At 37.8% G+C, this 20,335-nt stretch overlaps 2 protein-coding genes across 2 annotated transcripts; both read left to right on the top strand.

Moving 5' to 3' along the window:
• Nucleotides 1–1,888: 1,888 nt before the first annotated feature.
• Nucleotides 1,889–12,440, top strand: LOC133517558 (uncharacterized). The gene is made up of 6 exons (XM_061850870.1): nt 1,889–2,340; nt 3,134–3,257; nt 4,441–4,622; nt 5,099–5,215; nt 5,847–5,952; nt 12,354–12,440. The coding sequence occupies exons 1-6, from the start codon at nt 1,911–1,913 to the stop codon at nt 12,403–12,405; spliced, it is 1,011 nt and encodes a 336-aa protein (XP_061706854.1). The 5' UTR covers nt 1,889–1,910; the 3' UTR covers nt 12,406–12,440.
• A 990-nt stretch (nt 12,441–13,430) lies between these two features.
• On the top strand, nt 13,431–19,078 carry LOC133517559 (procathepsin L-like). Its single transcript, XM_061850871.1, has 5 exons — nt 13,431–13,882; nt 15,068–15,191; nt 17,283–17,470; nt 17,987–18,100; nt 18,812–19,078. Exons 1-5 carry the CDS (start codon nt 13,450–13,452, stop codon nt 18,940–18,942), a joined length of 990 nt encoding a protein of 329 aa, XP_061706855.1. The 5' UTR covers nt 13,431–13,449; the 3' UTR covers nt 18,943–19,078.
• Nucleotides 19,079–20,335: the final 1,257 nt, after the last annotated feature.

Here is a 20,335-nt window from a genome sequence, read left to right as displayed (position 1 = left end):
TACAAAGTTTTCTTTGACAATCCACCTGTATTTCAAATTTCTTCGCTAACAGCTACAGAATTGGAATGGAAGAGAAAATGCTCCCCTTCCCATTTCCACACCCCCACGGTCAGTTGGTCATACCCATGGTTGGTTCTATTTTCCTTTCCAACCTGGTTCTATTTTCCTTTAAAATTCATTTGTAGTTTTACATGTATGTAAAATGTATAATTGTCGGTGCAATAAAGAATATTTACTTACTTACTTACTTATAATCACCTCGGAAAAAGGAGGGCCATTAGAGATTCACTCTGTAGTCTTATATCTATGGGATTTGGTAATTTCATCCGCTAAAACACATTTTTCTACATCGAATACCTTTCCTAAAATATCAACAGGAGATTTATAATAAATTGTCGGAACATTGTGTTCCTGGAAATTCGTGCCCTGCATTTTTGTAGACAAGATCTATAGCAGGCATCGCTGACTGTTAGTAATCTATATACACCAAAATTATCTAAAACAATGCTACGAGTCCTACCGTAACTTTCTGCCGCGACAGCAGGCAGGAAAAATGTAAGAAAACTGTTTCCCTCTTTTAGCTATGATATTCATTTTGGTAATTTAATTTAACGTTCATTTACGTTTAAACTTCTGTTCCTAAAATAATATCACTATTCCGATCTACAACGACGTCCGTATAGAAAAGCCAAAGTTGATACATTAATCTGCAAAGTGCAAAAACTGGTCCGAAAAATTCTGAACATGGAACCCTTCACACATTGCACCCGTTTTCGCCTTCACAACTATGCAACTGTCCGTCTCCTTGAACTTTAACGGCTGAAAAAGAGTTCAGACAAAAAAACTGAAATAAATGCGCTTCGCGCTCGCTTCATCAATCAGCAATACGAGATTTAAGTGCGAAAAAAAAATACAACATGTTACAATTCAGGGGATAGATCTAGGGACCTCTCTCTCCTCGCTACAAAGCTTAGTCAATCAAAAATATGAAATTAAAGTGCAAAATAAATACAAAAAAGAATTTCATGTTCGGGATTGGAACCCAGAACCTCGTCATTGTAAAGCGAGCGTATTCCAACTGAGCCACAAATGGATATATATGACATGTTAAAATTAGGCTACTTATTCTCGAGTACAACCTAAATATCTAAATACCCCCTAAACCAGCGTTTAAAATATCTGAATTTTTCGCAAATCACTCTGTAAACATGTCTCACGAGGAAGAAACTCTTACAATACTTACCATGAATCCGCCATTTTGTAAAAACTGGATCAAAAGAAAAAATTATTTCATCATAGAATATGGTCACAAAATTTCACGCGAATCGGTTGAGAATTGCGACCTGTAGAGGAGAACATCCGGACATACGAAAGCAGATTGCCCGAGTCAAAACGTAGACCTACGCTACGCTTCGGTCAATAATACAAAGATACTTAGAAATACTTAAATCCATAGAAAACATCTATAACTCAGGAAGAAATATCTGTGATGAAAACACAAATAAATGCCGTTACCAGGATTTGAACCCGGGACCTCCTACTTCTGAGGTAGGGTCACTACACTCACTACCGAGGAGCAGGGTAAATTTAAAAAAAAAAAATTGGTACTAAAGAAATCTAAATATGCAATGACCTTCAAGCAAAAAAACACGTGTAAGTAAACGGATGCATTCTAAACTTGCCACTATTATATTTAAATACCATAAATATAACCAATGTTCTAAATATTAACGGCAATAAAATGTAACGACGTAAGACATTTCAGTTTACTAAATGGAATTTAGGTAATTAACGTCTTAAAGATAACACATAACTGTAAAAAGGAATATGCTAACAATGTTAGGTTGATAGAAAAACTAGTATATAAGACGTACGTTTTTGATTAGTCTTCACTTAACTACTTGTTAACCATGTACTATCTGAACGTTTTATCGTTGTTTTTATTTTTCAGCTTTACACTAGGCTGGTATCCACAGTATGATCTAGAAAAAGCTGATGAATATTTTGCTGATTTCATAAAAAAATACGAAAGGAAATACGAAAGTGCCGAAGAGTTCCGCATGCGTTTTGAGATATTTAAGAGAAAATTGGAAAAAATTAACGAATGGAACAAAAATAATAAATATACAAATGTATGGTATGCAATTAACCGATTTGCGGACCAAGAAGACTTGGAGCCATTAGATCTATCTACAATTAGAAACACAACGAAAGTTATTGAAGTGGAGAAGGAATTTATTTTAAATGCCCCAGAAGAGCTGGATTATCGCAGTCAAAGTTTGGTCACCGAAGTGAAAGATCAAGGGAAATGCCTGGTTTGCTATGTTTTTGCAGCTATAGGTAATATTTATCTTACAAGCTTTTATTGTTATATTGACTTGTCTCGTTGTCTGCAGGTACCTTTGTAATAAAATCGTGTTAGGTGAATTTGACCCACTTCTCTACTCTGTGTTAAAAAAAACACAAACTTTTTTATTTGGGTTTGTTAGAATGAAAAAAAAGTACAAGGAAGCTCTGCCTTCGCCGATTGGCCAGAGTAGAGTCGCTATAGAACTTAATTCTCAAGAATATGTAGGTATGTAGATAACGAAACGTAAGCGAGTGGGTTATTTGAGTAAAACTGAGTGGCACCTCTGCACCTCTAGTCATCAATGATGACGCTTTTTTTGCTCTGAAGGAAAACGGGGACTACATTTGTATGGAAAAGCGGTCCTCTAATATCCTCGCACAGTACAGTCGCTACTACTTTTTAAGCAACTCGGACGCTCTGATATATTTAATGGTTTACTGTAGGCAAAGAGAATTTGAAATAGAGGTGGATTGACAAAGAAAACTTTGTAGCCATAGTAAATGCCATGTAATAGATCAAAGGCCAAAAGTATGGCGGCATCGTAAGATGGCGCCACTTTTTGATATTTAACAAATTAAACACATATCAGTGAAAAAATAAGGATCAAAGTCAAATGGTGTTCTAAAAGTTTTAATTATTATAAATTTTCTTTGACAATCCACCTCTATGACGTCTATGACAGTTTAAGAGCAAGAGCACGTTTAGTCGGTCATTTACTTAGATTTTTGCGCAACGTCAAACTTTTTATTGGTGTTTCTGCTTACCCTTCTTATTTTTTTACAGGAGCTATCGAAGGCATGCATGCCAAAAAGTCCAGTGGCGACCTTCAGTCATTATCAGAGCAGCAAGTTGTAGATTGTACTCCAGCAGTGTGTGAAAAGGGTGGAATACCCGTGGATGCAATAAAGTAAGTTTTTACCGGACTACGTGACATAAGAACCAGTAACTTTTTAACTCAGTGTGAAACGGAGACAGTAAGTATACATGCATTCAGGGTGCATAAGAGGCTGTTTATGCAGGTTAGCTGTTTTCGAACGAGCGAGCAAAGCGAAGCGAAATTCTTACATTCAACTTGGAACAGACGGCTGGCCTGGGGCACGCCCTGGTATTTCGATTTTTTTTAGGCTGAACTATTAGAGGATAGTTTGATGGACAATAACTTAAGGAAATTGGTTCTAATTTATTTTTTTTTCAAACATAAATTGTTATTTATTGACAATAACAATATACATAATGGATATATACAGATGATTACTATAACTAGCTTATATCTAAAATAGTTCTAAATTGAATGTAATTGTGTAAACATGTATTTGAGGGCATAATATTTTAGTCATTAAATTATGAGCAGGCTCGATTTAGGGGTTATGGAGCTAGAAGAGCCTAGAAGGCCAAAAAGCTACTTGTGAGGGGTCTTGCTGTTCTGGTCAACTTATTTGCAAGAAAGTATGGTAAAATTTCGTATCAAATGAAAGTGCTCGGTTTGCACATTTATAATATTGTTTTTAAATGTAAGATTTTTGATCCTTTGAAGACTAAGTAGGTGCATTCTATTGATCTATATTTTTGGCGAACCGAGAGTTCTCAGTTCGGGGCAAACTACTAGTCTATACGTATTTTATTATATAGGTGTTTATGTGTTTTATTGTTGTTGACTGCTGAGTCGGTCAACAACAAAACGATTCAACGATCGACTCAACGCTGGCGCAATGGCGCTGCAACGCCAGCAATAACAATGACTTGCCCACGCACAAGGTCTGTGAGCACGTGACAACCCTGCATGGAAAAACTAAAAAAATGGTACGGGACGTACGTACATAAAATAGACGTAGCTCTAAAAGCGACTAAGTTGAATTGAGACTAGGCTGGTCATGTCTGCCGCATACCGAATGACTTATGGGCCAGACAACTACGAAGTAGGAGTCCCACGAGTTAAAGCGAGGAACCGGCAAACGTCGTATGCAAAAACTTGGATGCTGTTTGAGAGACCGGCCCGAGTTTGCAAAACTGGAACGAATGGAAAAATAATGGAGGCTTATGTTTCCAAATTTTATATATTATCATTTTAATTCCACCTTTGTGCTTTGCAGTGACATGGCTGGTAAAAGTTTAATGACAGAGGCGGAATACCCATATACTCAAGAGAATGGAAAGTGTCACGCCGACCCTAGCAAAGGCAAAGTCAAAGTCAACGGCGGGACCGTTATTACTACCCCCGACATTGAATCGCTTAAAGGAGCTCTTTTTGGGAATGGTGCGCCCCTTGTAGTTGGTGAGTTAACCAAACCGTTAACAATACACAACTAGGTACCTATTTATTAAGCCTTTTTATACTTTATGCCTCTTAAAGCCACTTGCACATTCCAGGGTTAGCCAACTAACTCGGAGTGTACAGTACAGAACCCCTAGTGTAAACTTATTCGATAGCGTATCGTGACGTACGCGTTTGCGTTAAGTCTCATTTTGTATGGGATTTAGAAACAGCGCGATAAGTGGGACGTTTTGGAAACTCAAACTCCCATACAAAATGAGACTTAACGCAAACGCATACGTCACGTCACGCTATCGAATAAATGTACACTAGGGGTACAGTTTAATTTAACTCTGCATATACGGTTAACTCCAAGTGAGTTGGCTAACCCTGGAACGCACGTGACAAGCAACAACTTTACGAGCATGAAAATAAATAAATAAACGTGTTTTCAAGTAGTCGCATTACAATAAAACTTTCAACTGTAACTGTTTCAGCATTATATGCGGGTTCTGGGCTTCAGGCATGTCACGGTCCGGGAGTATGTAGCCCAGACGACTGTACACCAGGCGTTAAGGTTAATCACGCCGTTTTGCTGATAGGGTATGGCAAAGGTAACGTCTGTTTTATCTATTATGCAGCTTAACTTCACATTTTTGTGGTTTTTTTTCCTGGAACATAACATTTTTTGGCAAGGCATAAATCCGACAAAAGAACAGACAATTCAATGATGATATTCAGTTTATGAAATTTAAATGTGACTATTTCTAATCTGAAATAAAATTAAAAATGGGTCTTGATGCGTCGAATTTTAAAATAAAATAAATAGATAGAGCCCGAATTGACCTGTACCCCTAGTGTAAATTTTATCGACATCATAACGTGACGAACGCGTTTGCGTTAAGTCTCATTTTGTATAGGATTTTGAGTTTCCAAAACGTCCCGCTTGGCGCGCTCTTTCTAAATCCAATACAAAATGAGACTAAACGCAAACGCGTACGTCACGTTTCAAAATCGAATTTATTTACACTAGGGGTACGGATGGCTTCTAACGTAACGTTTAAGATAAAGTTAGCTGAGTTACCTGCGTAAATCCTGAGTAAGACCAGAACGAAATATAAGTAAGTAAATATTCTTTATTGCACCACAAAGAAGACAAATTAAAAAATAAACCTACAGAGTATTAATATACCTACAGAGGATAAATTAAAATATAAAACAGTCAATACTGTTATGTTGTTACAGATGCAACGAGTGGTAAATCTTACTGGCTCTTTAAAAACTCCTGGGGTACCGCCATGGGTGACAATGGCTTTTACAAGTTGGACATGAGTTCTCCGTGCAGCTTAGGGTCAGTAGAAACGACAACTGCTGATGTTGATTAAGCTTAACTTTTCAACCTTACAGCGTTTTGAGTTCCTAAATTATGAAGTATAAAAAGATGTTCATTTTTTTCCCCTTGAACAGTGTTTGAATTGTTTTCATTCTAAATCAAAATAGTTACATTTGGATTAAAATTTATGTTTTGCAAATATAGAAAACTATTTGGCAGAGTACCTGTTGGGTTGTGTTGTATGTACGTTTTATTCATTTCTTTCATACGACCCTAAAATATCAAGCACCTGTATTATGTAGGTTCAGGATGGGACCTGTTATAATCAGAGCTTTAGAACGTATACACTACTTATGCACAAGTAAGTACTGCACTTACGATAAGCAGGGCAGAGTTATTAAGTAAGTAAGTAAATATTCTTTGTTGCACCAACAATTATACATTTATTAATATTATATCATATTGTATATCATTTATTATTATATTATGTAATTTATTTATTGTTAAGTAGATTATTATTATGACATACTACATTTTGAATACCTGCAACATTACGTAAAAAGGGTATTTTTAAGTTGTTTTCCAAACTTACAGTTGCTAACTGTTAGGTGGGCAAATAATATGAATTATTATGTTGAAATTATGCGAAAAATTGGTTAGAAAATTACATTGGGCTAAATAATTTTCGGAAATTATTTAGAGAACCCAAATATGTCATCATATTAATCAAATCACGTATATATGTACATCCCATAAGTACGAGAGAGAGAGGGAGAGAGAAAACGTGACCATTTTTGGGTTCGACAGAGGCTATCAATGGCCACCATCGTATCACCGTAATTATAATTTGATAAATATTTAAATCAATCGGGAAGAAAACTACTTACTTAAAAATTATTGCAGTTAAGATAGTGTCCGGTTCTGTGCTAGATTGCCGTGTAACGGGGCCAATCCAAGGAATTACCAGTAAAAACGTAATTATGATATTCCGGGCGAAGTTTTCCTAAACGATATTTTGCTAAATTAATAGCTTAAATACCTAGTGTAAGAAACACAGAAAATTATAAGTTTTTCTTCCATTGTGTGTTACGATCCCAATAGAGCGTGGCACGACAATTTTCGAGAATTGGCGCAGGTGAGTATTTGTAGTACGGTACTTCGCGGTCCACAAGGCCGTATAGAAGAGCAAGTTGCTGGTGAATATCTGGTAGTGCGGCTCCTTAGCTCGATATAGTATGGAGGTATAGTCGTATCCGACAGAAAGCACGAAACTTGACATGCATATAGCTTTTAGGTTTATAAGAATAAATGGAAGTAGAAAGATGCCGAGAAGTTATTGTTTCCCTCCCTCTCCCCACTTTTATATCCCCATTTATAGTTATTTATAAATTTTTATTAAAATTGTGAAAGCTACAATAAAAATGTCTCAATTAAATTCTTTACAATATTGTCTTTGAAAGTATATTGTTAAGACTTATAGTTTTCAAATTATACTTAATTTATCTTTATAATATTTGCGTCTTTGAAAGTCTGTACCAAATTTGTACCAGAAAACCGGCCAAGTGCTAGTCGGACTCGCACAGGAAGGGTTCCGTACCATTATCTACATATAAAAACGGTCACCCATCCAAGTACTGACCCCGCCCGACGTTGCTTAACTTTGGTGATTGAATGAGAACCTCGGGATTGGATTATTTTATTTTGTTTTCAGTATTTGTAGTTATAGCGGCAACAGAAATACATAATCTGTAGAAATTTCAACTGGCTAACTATCACGATTCATGAGATAGAGCCTGGTGACAGACGGACGGACGGACGGACAGACAGCGGAGTCTCAGTAATAGGGTCCCATTTGACCCTTTGGGTACGGAACCCTAATAAGGGCTAAAACGCATGGAACCAGCATTAACACATTATGTCCTTACTTTTAAAATGCCAAATTAAGCTTTTATTAACATTTTTAGGGTTCCGTAGTCAACTAGGAACCCTTATAGTTTCGCCATGTCCGTCTGTCTGTCTGTCTGTCTGTCTGTCCGAGGCTTTGCTCCGTGGTCGTTAGTGCTAGAAAGCTGAAAATTTGCATGGATATATAAATCAATAAAGCCGACAAAGTCGTACAATAAAATCTAAAAATTTAATTTTTTTTAGGGTACCTGTACACGTAAAGTGGGGGTGAAATTTTTTTTTCGCTTCAACCCTAGTGTGGGGTATCGTTGGAAAGGTCTTTCAAAACTAATAGGGGTTTTTAAGAAACATTTTTTGATAAAGTGAATATATTCGGAGATAATCGCTCCGAAAGAAAAAAAAATGTGTCCCCCCCCCTCTAACTTTTGAACCATAGGTCCAAAAAATATGAAAAAAATCGTAGAAGTAAGGCTTAAGAAAGACATTAAATGAAAACTATGACCAGACATGATCAGTTTCGCTGTTTTTGAGTTATCGCAAAAAGTTTTCCCTTCATAGTAAAAAGACTTACTTTAATTAGGTACTAATCAGTATGCAAATTAGCCTATTTGTTTAACTCGGGTGAAAGGTACCGTTTCATCCCTTGGTTAACAATTTACTGTACTTTAAGCTCCAGTTTAGCTTATTGTTACGGGAGAGGAACTACGGAACCCTACACTGAGCGTGGCCCGACATGCTCTTGGCCGGTTTTTAATATTTGCCTTTGGTCATTATATATATGGAAATCGCCACCGCAAATCCTCCCCAGATTTTTAGCGTCATCGACTCAGTCGCATTGAAGTAATGAGTGTGAACGTTTTTGGTGGCCACAAAAGCTTATTAAGTTTGTCGAAGAAGAACTATTTATTTCAAAGTCGAATCGGTATTTATTCAGTGTTATACTGACCTATTAATACTGTATGCTGGCTATGTGCTGTGTGTATGAGTGAGCGGGACACATTGCTCGTAGGACCGTTGGCCGATGCGCGATGGAGCAAAAAGGTTCTTGAGTGGTGACCGCGAACCGGACAGCGCTGCAAGATAAGACCCACAACAACGTGCACGGTGCTCATTTACCTGCATCAGATGTATAATGCCCACTTTGCTCACCGGGTCGTCTCTTTAAAGGCCAGAGAGGTCTAAATATCCACTTAGGTCGAACTCACGGTACAAATACTCCGCAACCCTCTACACCACCAACCCAAGCTCCCAGCCAAGCAATGATACTACAACAGGTCTCGCCACTCTACCTAAGCTAAAGAAATATGTTTGTGTACTCAAACCTAAAGGAGCCAGAAGTTTAGCTGCTGGCAGGTTAGCGGACATTATAGAAAATTGCCTCAAAACAAACAGTACAGAAAATTGGTATGCATTGTTATATTTTTCCTTTACGGCGTTAAGAGTTCCGGAGAGTTCTATTCATAAATCTCTGACGTCCAAAGTGAAAGATAACATTGAGTCGATAAACACATACTTCCCTGACGAAGTAAATTATAAACCACAGTCTCTGTATCGCTCAATAGAATCTAAAGTATATGAAGGAGACTTAAGAGGGGCCGTACGGCTTCTAATGTCCGAATCAACACTAGCTCCCAACAATAATGACACTTTAAGAGAATTACAAAATAAACATCCACCTCCATCAAGACAGCTCGTTTTACCAGCCGAGCCCAATTCATCAAGCCCGTATTTAACTATAACAACTTCGGAGGTAATAAATGCTATAGGAAGTTTTTATAATGGCTCGGCCGCTGGCCTAGATAGTCTCCGTCGTCAGCATCTGAAGGAGTTAACTTCCTCATCATCGGGAAGCAATGGGCCTAAATTACTTAAATCGCTGACCAAATTATGTAACTTTATGTTGCAAGGGATGGTCCATCCGCAATTCTGTTCATATTTATATGGAGCATCGGTTTGCGCCCTATCAAAAAAAGATGGAGGGATTCGGCCCATCGCGATCGGGAACACCATACGCCGTCTCGTTGCCAAACTGTATTGCCAATCAGTAAGGGATAATATGGCGGCTTATCTTCAGCCCCACCAAGTAGGGTTTGGCACACCTCTGGGCTGTGAATCAGCCATTCACGCTACACGTTTTTTCGCTACCTTACAGGATGGCAATGACAGAATTGTTTTGAAACTGGACTTAAAAAATGCTTTCAACAGCGTGGAGAGAGATACAATGTTACAGGAAGTAAGAAATTTGATACCTTCTTTATATCCCTTCCTCTACCAGTGCTATGTCTCTCCTAGCAACCTATTTTATAACTGTAGTGTTTTGTCATCTCAAGTCGGTGCCCAACAGGGAGATCCATTACGTCCGTTGGTTTTCTGCCTGGCCATACAAAAACATATATCGACATTGGCATCTCCTTTAAACGTGTGGTACATGGAAGATGGCACGATTGGAGGACCAGCCAACGTTGTTCTTAGCGGTTTTCATGCAGTTCATCTGGGTTTTTCCCTGATTTCCAAGCACTGTTACCAAATTTTAAATGAATTGATACCACATCTTTTTTTAAACGGTTTTATTTACCTTGACCCCGTATCTTCTTTGTATATATCTATTATCTACATATATATGCTTCAAATCTTGCAATCGATTTTTCGACCACTTCTATTTAACCGATTTCGATGAAATTTGGCAGGCGTATCAAGTCCTCGTGACAATCGCTATTTATAATATTTTTAACCTTCGATCTTCAAATCCTGATGCTGCAGATACACTGCTTACCTTACCCGAGAGTCGCACAGACCTGCTAATTTAACTAGATAATTGTTGCTATGAAACAAATCCTTAGTGACAATACTGACCTCGTACTCTTTAGTTATGATGCTGTACGGTTACTCTGGCCTGCCTTACCTATCAGGATTGATACAGTTCTGATTTTAAAGTAGAATTTAAAGTATTGGACCGGGGCATTTGCATTTAATAATGACCTCTAACTCCTCAGTCGTGATGATGCAAGGTGAATGCCTGCCATAACTGCCCGGTTGGAAAATGTATCAATTTAAAAGTAGTGCTCTTAAGTTTTAGGTAGAGGCATTAACGTTTCATAATGACCTGCAACTCATTAGTTCTGATGCTGCAGGGTTACTGCCTGCCTCAACCGCCGGAATTAAGAAAGTTCTGATTTAAAATTAGAAATAAAGGTATTGCGTAGAATCATTTGCATTTCATATTGACTTCCAACTCCTAAGGCCTGATGCTGTAGGTTCACTGCATGTCTTAACAGAGTTTGATTTGATTTCAAATTAGTAATTAGGTAGTTGCATATGCTTTTAATACCTAATGATATCTAACTCTTTAGTCCTGATGCTGAGGATTGAAGACCAGCTCAGAGCCACAAGTGCCCATATGGAATTTATTTTCTAGTTTTTGGTACAAAATCTGATTGAAATAAAACCGTTTAACTTAAAACTTTTTTACTTAAATTTATTTCACGTTTAGGTGCTCCAATATTTCCTGAGGGGGTGCCCTCTACAATTCGGAAAAAAAGAGATGCATTATCATCATCACTCAATCATTTGCAACAGCTCTCATATTATATCGCTTTGATCTCAGTACCCGTTCAAACGGGCCTGTATTATATTCATTCATTTATACTCGTACTTTAGATTAAATGTATGCATTATAATACCTTGACCATTATTGTTTTGACGAGCGGTCTGGCCTGGTGGGTATAGGTAAAAAACTTAAGTAAGTCACCTGTTGTATGTAGTTGTGACGTGTTCAAATAGACATTTGTTTTGTTTGTGTGTGTCTTTTAAACATGTATTGTCTATTCGAACACGTCACAACTACATACAACAGGTGACTTACTTAAGTTTTTTACCTATAGTGACCCTGCCTACGAAGCCGATGGTCCCGGGTTCAAATCCTGGTAAGGGCATTTATTCGTGTGATGAGCATTGATATATGTTCCTGAGTCACGGGTGTTTTCTATGTATTTAAGTATTTATAAATATTTTTATACTTATTATATATATCGTTGTCTAAGTACCCTCAACACAAGCCTTATTGAGCTTACTGTGGGACTTAGTCAATTTGTGTAATCATGTCCTATAAGATTTATTATTTATTTGTTTATTATACTAGGAGGATGATTGCATAATGAGAAGTCAAAACTACGAGTTATTACACTTCATAATACAAGGGAAGATTCACGGTAAAAAAAGTCTCGGGGGAAGAATAATATCGTGGCTTAGGATTTTTTTTTTATACTACGTCGGTGACAAACAAGCATACAGCCCGCCTGATGGTAAGCAGTCTCCGTAGCCTATGTACGCCTGCAAATCCAGAGGAGTTACATGCGCGTTGCCGACCCTAGCATCCTTCCCTCGTTGAGCTCTGGCAACCTTACTCACCGGAAGGAACACAACACTATGAGTAGGGCCTAGTGTTATTTCGCTGCGGTTTAGTGTAGTGTTATTTGCGTTAATGGTTCTAAAAAAAGAAAACGGTCACTTTTCAGAGCTGCTGTGTCGATGGTTCAGATGACTATGATGATTGTCAAACTGCGATAGCAGGCGGTACCCAAAGAAGAAGAAAAATTTATAATTTTAGTAAGTAATAATAATAAATTAATATAATGGGACAAATCTTATGCAAATCGACCTAGCCCCACAGTAAACTCAATAAGGCTTGCGTTGTGGATGCTAGACAACGATATATATATATATATATAATAGAAAGATACTTAAAAGTACTTAAATCCATAGAAAACATCTATAACTCAGGAAAAAATATCTGTGATGAACACACAAATAAATGCCCTTACCAGGATTTGAACCCGGGACCTCCTACTTCTGAGGCAGGGTTATTAGCATCAAAAGTAGCGGTTGAAATAACGTTTCATAAGTAACTACCATTCTGTAACAGCTTAACAAAAAGTAATTTACAGTACATATGGGGCTACTTTATAGCACTAGTGCGAGAAGTACCATATTATGTTACTGTGTCGAACATTTAAAGGGCCATATGTACTGTAAAACGTTGTACGATACATGTGCGAATAGGTAATTCGCAACTCGTGTCGATTTAAAACACTCCCTTCGGTCGTGTTTTAATTTATCGCCACTCGTTTCGAATTTCCTATTTTTCGCACTTGTATCGTAATGTACTATTCTTTAATATAGAACAACTAAGACTGTAAAAGATATACTTTTGAACGCGAATTTTAGAAATTTATCTATATTTGGAAAAGTTATCCGGATTATCAGATACTTTTGGCGCGTTGTTTCATCCGCTACTTTTGATGCTGACTGTACTAAAGAAATCTAAATATGTAATGACCTTCAAGCAAAAAAAACACGTGTAAGTAAACGGATGCATTCTAAACTTGCCACTATTATATTTAAATATAACCAATGTTCTAAATATTAACGGCAATAAAAAGTAAAGACGTAAGACATTCCAGTTTACTAAATGGAATTTAGGTAATTAAAGTCTTAAAGATAACACATAACATAACTGTAAAAAAAGAATATGCTAACAATGTAAGGTTGATAGAAAAACTAGTATATAAGACGTACGCTTTCGTTTATTCTTCACTTAAGTACTCGTTAACCATGTACTATCTGAACGTTTTACCGTTGTTTTTATTTTTTAGCTTAACACTGGGCTCATACCCACAGTATGACCTGGAAAAGGCTCATGAATATTTTGCCGATTTTATAAAAAAATACGAAAGGAAATACGAAAGCGCCGAAGAGTTCCGCATGCGTTTTGAGATATTTAAGAAAACATTGGTACAAATTAACGAATGGAACGCAAACAGTGATTATGAAAACAGTGGGTTTATAATCACTCAATTTGCGGATCTTGAAAACGTTCCACCATGTTTTGATCCATCCCAAATGAACAATACAATGCCATTAACGGAGGTGAAAAGGGAATTTATCGTAAATGCGCCAGACGAGATTGACTACACCACTCAGGGGTTGGTAACAGAAGTAAAAGATCAAAACCCTTGTGGATCCTGCTACATTTTTGCCGCTATAGGTAAGTAAGCACTCATGAACTGAAGCTTATAATGACCATATAATAGAGGAAACTAATGCGACTAACTTTTTAGGATTAAGAGTTGATCATAAGTTGACATGAGAAAATCAAGTAGAAATAATTTGTAGTAAACTTAATTCATATTCTTATGCTCTGTATATCGATGATTTCGATGCGGTTAAAGCGAGTTTCCCTGCGGTAGCTATGTTTCATACAAAATCGATCCAGCAGTTTGAAGAGTATCAGCTCTTTTCCAAATGTAAGGCATATTTGATATACTTAAAATGGATTTTCTTGGCATATAGCGTGAGGTGTTGTTTTAATTATGAATTTAATATTTATTAATTAAGTATACATATTGTTTCTATTAATCATAATACTTTAAGCTTAAAAAGCTTAATATTATGATTAATAGATACAATAAATGCTTTAAGCTTATAGCTTGGTATTATGTTTTTATTTATGTATATCAATAAAATCTAAAGTATAAGAGCTATGCAATTGAAACTTTTATGTTTAATAGGTCCACTATTGACATCATATCCCGAGAATTTTGTTTATCTGGGATAATCCAAACCCTAGTTATGAGGGTTCCAAAAAAACGACGAAGCGCTTCGAGAAAAGGTAGGTAGTGCCCTTGCGCTTCGCTTGGCTCGTCTTAGCGGGGGCACTACCGTCTATATCGTATAATCTATATAGAAAATTATTTTGCACATTTTGATGTAAAGTATACCCTTAACTATGACTAACGTAGGAGCTTTTTGAGTATTATGAGAGTTAGGAGCGAAAACTAAAGTCCTTACAAACTTTTATAAAAGAGGAATATGGGGACTACGTTTATACGGAGAAAAGGTCGTCCACTATTCTCTGAAGTCAATAATTGCTCGCTATTTACGCGAAGCATGAAATGATTTTGTTTGATGTACAGTTAGTATTTTTCTCGCATTGGTGTGGTGAAAAATTTCACTTGGTGGCAAAATTCCATTTTTCGAACCATTCGCTACGCTCGTGGTTCAATTTTGGATTCTTTCGCTAGCTGGGGTGTCAATATTAGCACGAGTGGCTATACGGCAACTTTGCTCTATTGAAAAATAAAAAAAAATTAACGATTAAAATAAACCTCCTCGTCTTGCAGCACTTTAATGCGAAAAACGGTTTTCAAATGTTTTGTTTACTTGCTTACAGGAAATATTGAAGGCGTGCACGCCAAACAGAACCCAGGCCAACTAGTGTCATTGTCAGAGCAGCAAATTCTAGATTGCATGAGTGAAGCAACGTGTCATGGTGGTTACTCCCTGAATGTCATAAAGTAAGTTTCCAGAGTTACCCGTTGGATGGAATTTCGTATAAATCGATTAATTTCGGGTCCCATTCGTTAGCAGTCCGCCTGCAGTCTCTGGTGCTATCGGGTGGCCTGCCGTACTAGGGGTACCAGGAGTCCGCAAAATTTTTAGAATAAGAGCCAAATACAGCCAAAATTACCAAGAATATCTAGCTCAACGAGCCACAAGTGTTGTTTTCAGTGATCTGAGAATTCTCAAGTGTTAATATTTTGTGCATAAACAAACCATTGCCACCATTGCACCTATCTTTTTGAAGGCTCGCGAGCCACAGTTTGCCGACCCCTGTCCTAGGCCAATAAAGTCTACACACATAAGCAATTATTGTCTGCCGGCACTGACCTGGTACTGCCACCTCTGCGACTACACTAGCTGTTGAGAGTCGTCAGTTTCCCGCCGTTTGGTACGGACGGCTAGAGAATGGAATGCGTTCCTGCCATACGAGTATGTATTCCCTGATAAGTCATAAATATGACCTCGGTCTTTTTAAAGCAAGAGTAAATAGGCCTCTACTGAACCGGTGAGCTCCATCTTAGGCCCTGTCTTCACTTTCCATCAGGTGTGACTAGGGCGGGTAGAGCCAATCGCGCCGAACAGGTAAAAAAAAATAACATCGCCGATATTGGTTTAAGCCTCCACATGAATCTCGGCCGGCGGCCTGTCGACCGTCTAATGTGTGTCCATGGCCTTGGACTTTCCAACCGATATCAGTCGACGCTGACCGGAATCTACAAGAGGCCACACATTCTCAGTTCATATTAGTCGTCAGGCCGAAACCTGGAATGGAACTGTTAATCTGTCACCTTTTGCGATTAACTGACAGACTAATATCATCCGGTGAACTGGTAATCCGTGGACCCCATTAAGGGTGAAACCTGACGATATTAGTTCTGTGAGTTGTGAGCTGCAGAAATTCTGTGTATGTCAGCAGACAATTCATTTTGCGTCGCCGTTTGAACCAAATACACGTTTTTAGGGTTCCGTACCGAAAGGGTAAAACGGACCCTATTACTAAGACTTCGCTATCCGTCCGTCAGTCTGTCCATCTGTACGTCTGTCACCAGGCTGTATCTCATGAACCGTGATAGCTAGACAGTTTAATTTTTTTTTTAATCATACGGCCCGCCCTATGGTAAGCAGCCTCCGTAGCCTATGTACGCCTGCAGCTCCAGAGGAGTTACATGCGTGTTGCCGACCCTAACACTCCGCACCCTCGTTGAACTTTGGCAACCTTACTCACCGGCAGGAACACAATTAACACTATGAGTAGGGTCTAGTTTTATTTGGCTGCGGTTTTCTGTAAGGTGGAGGTACTTCCTCAGTTGGGCTCTGCTCTAGATCTGGAATGACATCCGCTGTGCTGTGCCCTACGACACAAAGCAAGATGACATTCACAATGCCCACACCTCTCTTTTGGACGTAGTTTAAGGACGTACCCGTGTCCAATATACAGTAAATTTATCGGTTTATTTATAACAACAAATACTAAAAAGTACCTACGGTGCCCTCGTTGGGTGAGTACGACTCGCACTTGTCCGGTTTTTTCATTGTTTATGAAATCAAATACAGCAGAAATTGAGCAACCTCGTCTGGCTTCACCCTAAGAGGATAGATCACATATTTTTATGCCATTTAAAATATATTTAACTATGCTTAACATTAAATATATAATATTTCCCTAATGATAGAAATTTTGAATATACACTTTTTTTTTATTAGCCTATTTGTGTGTCCCACTGCTGGGCAAAGGCCTCCCCTCTAGCTTTCCAATCCTCCCTGTGCTGAGCAAAATCCCGCCAGTCCCGCTGAAACGCATCCAAGTCGTCCCGCCATCTCATTCTCGGTCTGCCTCTGCCACGACTACACTGGGGATGCCAGCTTTTGCAGCTGGCATCCGTATTTTAAATTGCGTTTAATTTGAATATTTGAGAACTATATAAAGAAGAACAACGTAGTGCGAAAACCGTAAAAATGTACAGTAAATTTATCCATTTTGTTATTCAATCGATATATAAATCATGTGTTCCCTGCTAATTTTCCGTTTCCTTTTGTCTGTTCAGTTACGTAGCAAGTAGCCAAGGTTGCATGTCCGAGGCAGATTATCCATATATCGAAAAAACTAAAACGTCCTGTCGCTTTGATGCTAAAAAAGTCAAAGCCAAAGTAAATCCTGCTCAAACTTTTAATACACCCGATGATGAGTCATTAAAAGGAGCTCTCTCCCAGAATGGCGCACCCCTTGCAGTTAGTAAGTAAACCAAACTAATTATTGTAATATGTACATACATTAACAATAAATCATAAAATTTGCAATAAATAAATGAAATGAAATGAAATCTTAAGGTTCCGTTACTCAAAAATTAAAAAAGGCCGATCTTATAGGATCACTCGTGTGCCTGTCTGTTTTTCTATCATCATTTTGCTCCGAAACTTCTGTACCGATAGAGTCAAAAAGTACCTACATATGTGCATGATATGAGAATGACGAAACCTTAAGGCTTGCACTGTCAAAAAGTTATCAGATCTCATATAGAACCAAGCTTTTAACTGTACAAGCCCTAACTTTACGAAAAATAAACGTTAGTCAAAATATGTGGCTTGACTGTTTCGCTACCGTCACATGGGCGTAAGGTGAAAAATGTATTCACTATTCATTATTTTTTTGTTGTAGGTTGCTACAAAAGATTATGAAGCGAAATATATTCTAGGTATCACTTTATACTGGACTTTCAACTTAATAATAATAAATATTGTGTTATTTCAGCGGTAGAAGCGACTGACTCGTTTACTCGTTGGCAAGGCGCGGACGTCTTTACCCCAAAGGATTGCACTGGAGGTGGCGCCAATCACGCAGTACTGTTGGTAGGGTATGGCAAAGGTATGTTATAAATGTGAAAGTTTGTATATTTGGCTGTTTGTTGCTCAGTCACGCGAAAACAGCTGACCGTAAATTAGGGTAAGTGTAGTCCTGTTGCCTGTACCACATTAGTGGTTTGTGCCATATTTTTATTTAATCATTATTGACGAGCCTAATAGACTTATATAACCCGAATTACGTAACTCATGATGCACACGGGAGCATCAATCCCCTATTTTAATAGCCCAAGTCGCTATTTCATCACCAAAGTGGTTAAAAGAGATATATACTCGTATGTAACGAACGCTGGCATACATAATTTATGGTTTATTATCAATCATCTGTCAAAAGTTTCAATCGGGACGCAAATACTAAGTTTTTTATTTTTACGTGGTATGATGGGTGGCTGCAGTTCCTCAACTCACCAATGGATCGGCAGCTGACGATCGCTAGGGTTCATTATAAATCTCACTTAATCATTGCGATATATCGCCTGGGGCGCTATTGGTGATGGAAATCTGTTACCGACTCGCGGCTTAATACTTAGATCTCAACTAAGTAACAAGTAGTCGCGATAGTGACACAAACACAAATACCATTGCTGGAAAAACAGAACAAAATTTGAAAAAATATTTATTTTTATTGTGTATTAAATCGAAAACCATTTCGGTAACTATGCAAGCTACGTGCAATCGTGCATCTAAGACGACAGTTTTTTTATTGTTGTTACAGATGCTAATGGCGTAAGTTACTGGAAATTCAAAAACTCTTGGGGTACAGGAGTGGGTGATGGTGGCTATTACAAATTAAATATGCAGAACAACTGCAGCTTCGGCCGAGTTGCAACGTGCAGTGCTACGTAAAATTGACTGTTTCGGCATGAACTATTCATTTGTACAAAACTATTGATTGATACTGATGGTTCGGATTAGTTTCTTGAAAATTTTAATATATTTATGGAATATGTTTCTAAATTTAAAATAAACATTTGGCCTTGTATTGCCGTTTTATTAATTTCTTACGTAAAACCTGATATCTTACTCAAGGGAGGCATTATAAAATAGAAATATAAGTAGTACCTACTAAACATGTATCGAATTCTCAATGTCTATCTGAATCGAGTGTAACTCACCAGCAAATCACGTTATGCCCCTCTAAAGGCATGAGTCGAATAATAGGTCCTTTTTTTTTCTAGATTGAGCTTTTACTACTAGGTACTCGTACATTAGAATTTGCATCAATATTTGCAATTTGATCGATAATAAAGCAAAAAAAAAAATTGAATTCCACACAGTAAAAATTTACAAAAACGTGAAAACTAAAAACGCTGGCTTAAGTCTCTGGTAGGTATGACATGTAAAGTGTTTTTTATAAAACTAGAACTCATCATTCTTAACTTTGACATGGTTTCCAACTTTTGCCAAATGTGTGATACACGACAAAGCGACTAAAGATGAAAAATAAAAACATATTTTCTAGTTTGACTGAAGTGCTGTCGGAAAGTTTCGGAAATCACAAAATTTCCACTTAGAAAACATTCAGAAGCATGTCATATTTTTGTATGAGAATTGAAAATGCCCATTTTCAGAATGTTTGCCTTGTTGCCGTGAATTTTCTTAGATTTTTTTCAACTTTAAGGAAACTTTCTGCAACTTGCACCTCTTTAATTCATTTGACTCGATGAACACTAGTACAAAGTGGGCACAAAGGTACCGCCATAGATTTCCGTGTAGCGTGTTGGTCGGAATTAGCGTCCAGTGTAACTATCCCGGCGCCCGTAAATTAGGAGCGCTACATGCGCACACACACTGTTCCCACTGTACTATTGCTAAAGGGTACAAAGGACAGAGAATATTGTATTTATTCTGTTTTTTTTTACTCGATGAACATTAGTACAAAGTGAGTACAAAGGTACCGCCATAGATTTCCGTGTAGCGTATTGGTCGGAATTAGCGTCCGGTGTAACTATCCCGACGCCCGTAAATTAGGTGCGAAACGTGCGCGCACACTGTTCCCACTGCACTATTGCTAAAGGGTACAAATGATAGAGAATATGTTTTATTCTATTTATTAGACTTTATGAAGACTGGTATTGGTACTGGTTCCGTGTAGCGTGTAGGTCGGAATTAGCGCCTAATGTATTTATCCCGGCGCCCGTATATTAAGAGCGCTACATACGTGCACACTGCTTACACTGTTTAATTGCTAAAGGGTACAAAAGACAGATATTTTTTTCATTATATTTATTGGACTCCA

This window comes from Cydia pomonella, chromosome 5 (assembly GCF_033807575.1).
Source record: "Cydia pomonella isolate Wapato2018A chromosome 5, ilCydPomo1, whole genome shotgun sequence".
Lineage (NCBI taxonomy): Eukaryota > Metazoa > Arthropoda > Insecta > Lepidoptera > Tortricidae > Cydia > Cydia pomonella.
This window is presented reverse-complemented; position numbering and strand designations above follow the sequence as displayed.

What these genes read in the sequence shown, in the direction of transcription:
- LOC133517558 (XM_061850870.1), top strand. Translation starts at nt 1,911, where the DNA reads ATGTACTATCTGAACGTTTTATCGTTGTTTTTATTTTTCAGCTTTACA. An exon ending in GCTGATAGGGTATGGCAAAG is followed by an intron (nt 5,216 to 5,846) that starts GTAACGTCTGTT and finishes ATGTTGTTACAG; the next exon opens with ATGCAACGAGTGGTAAATCT. An exon ending in AGTTCTCCGTGCAGCTTAGG is followed by an intron (nt 5,953 to 12,353) that starts GTCAGTAGAAAC and finishes GTCACTTTTCAG; the next exon opens with AGCTGCTGTGTCGATGGTTC.
- LOC133517559 (XM_061850871.1), top strand. Translation starts at nt 13,450, where the DNA reads ATGTACTATCTGAACGTTTTACCGTTGTTTTTATTTTTTAGCTTAACA. An exon ending in TACTCCCTGAATGTCATAAA is followed by an intron (nt 15,192 to 17,282) that starts GTAAGTTTCCAG and finishes TTGTCTGTTCAG; the next exon opens with TTACGTAGCAAGTAGCCAAG. An exon ending in GTTGGTAGGGTATGGCAAAG is followed by an intron (nt 18,101 to 18,811) that starts GTATGTTATAAA and finishes TTGTTGTTACAG; the next exon opens with ATGCTAATGGCGTAAGTTAC.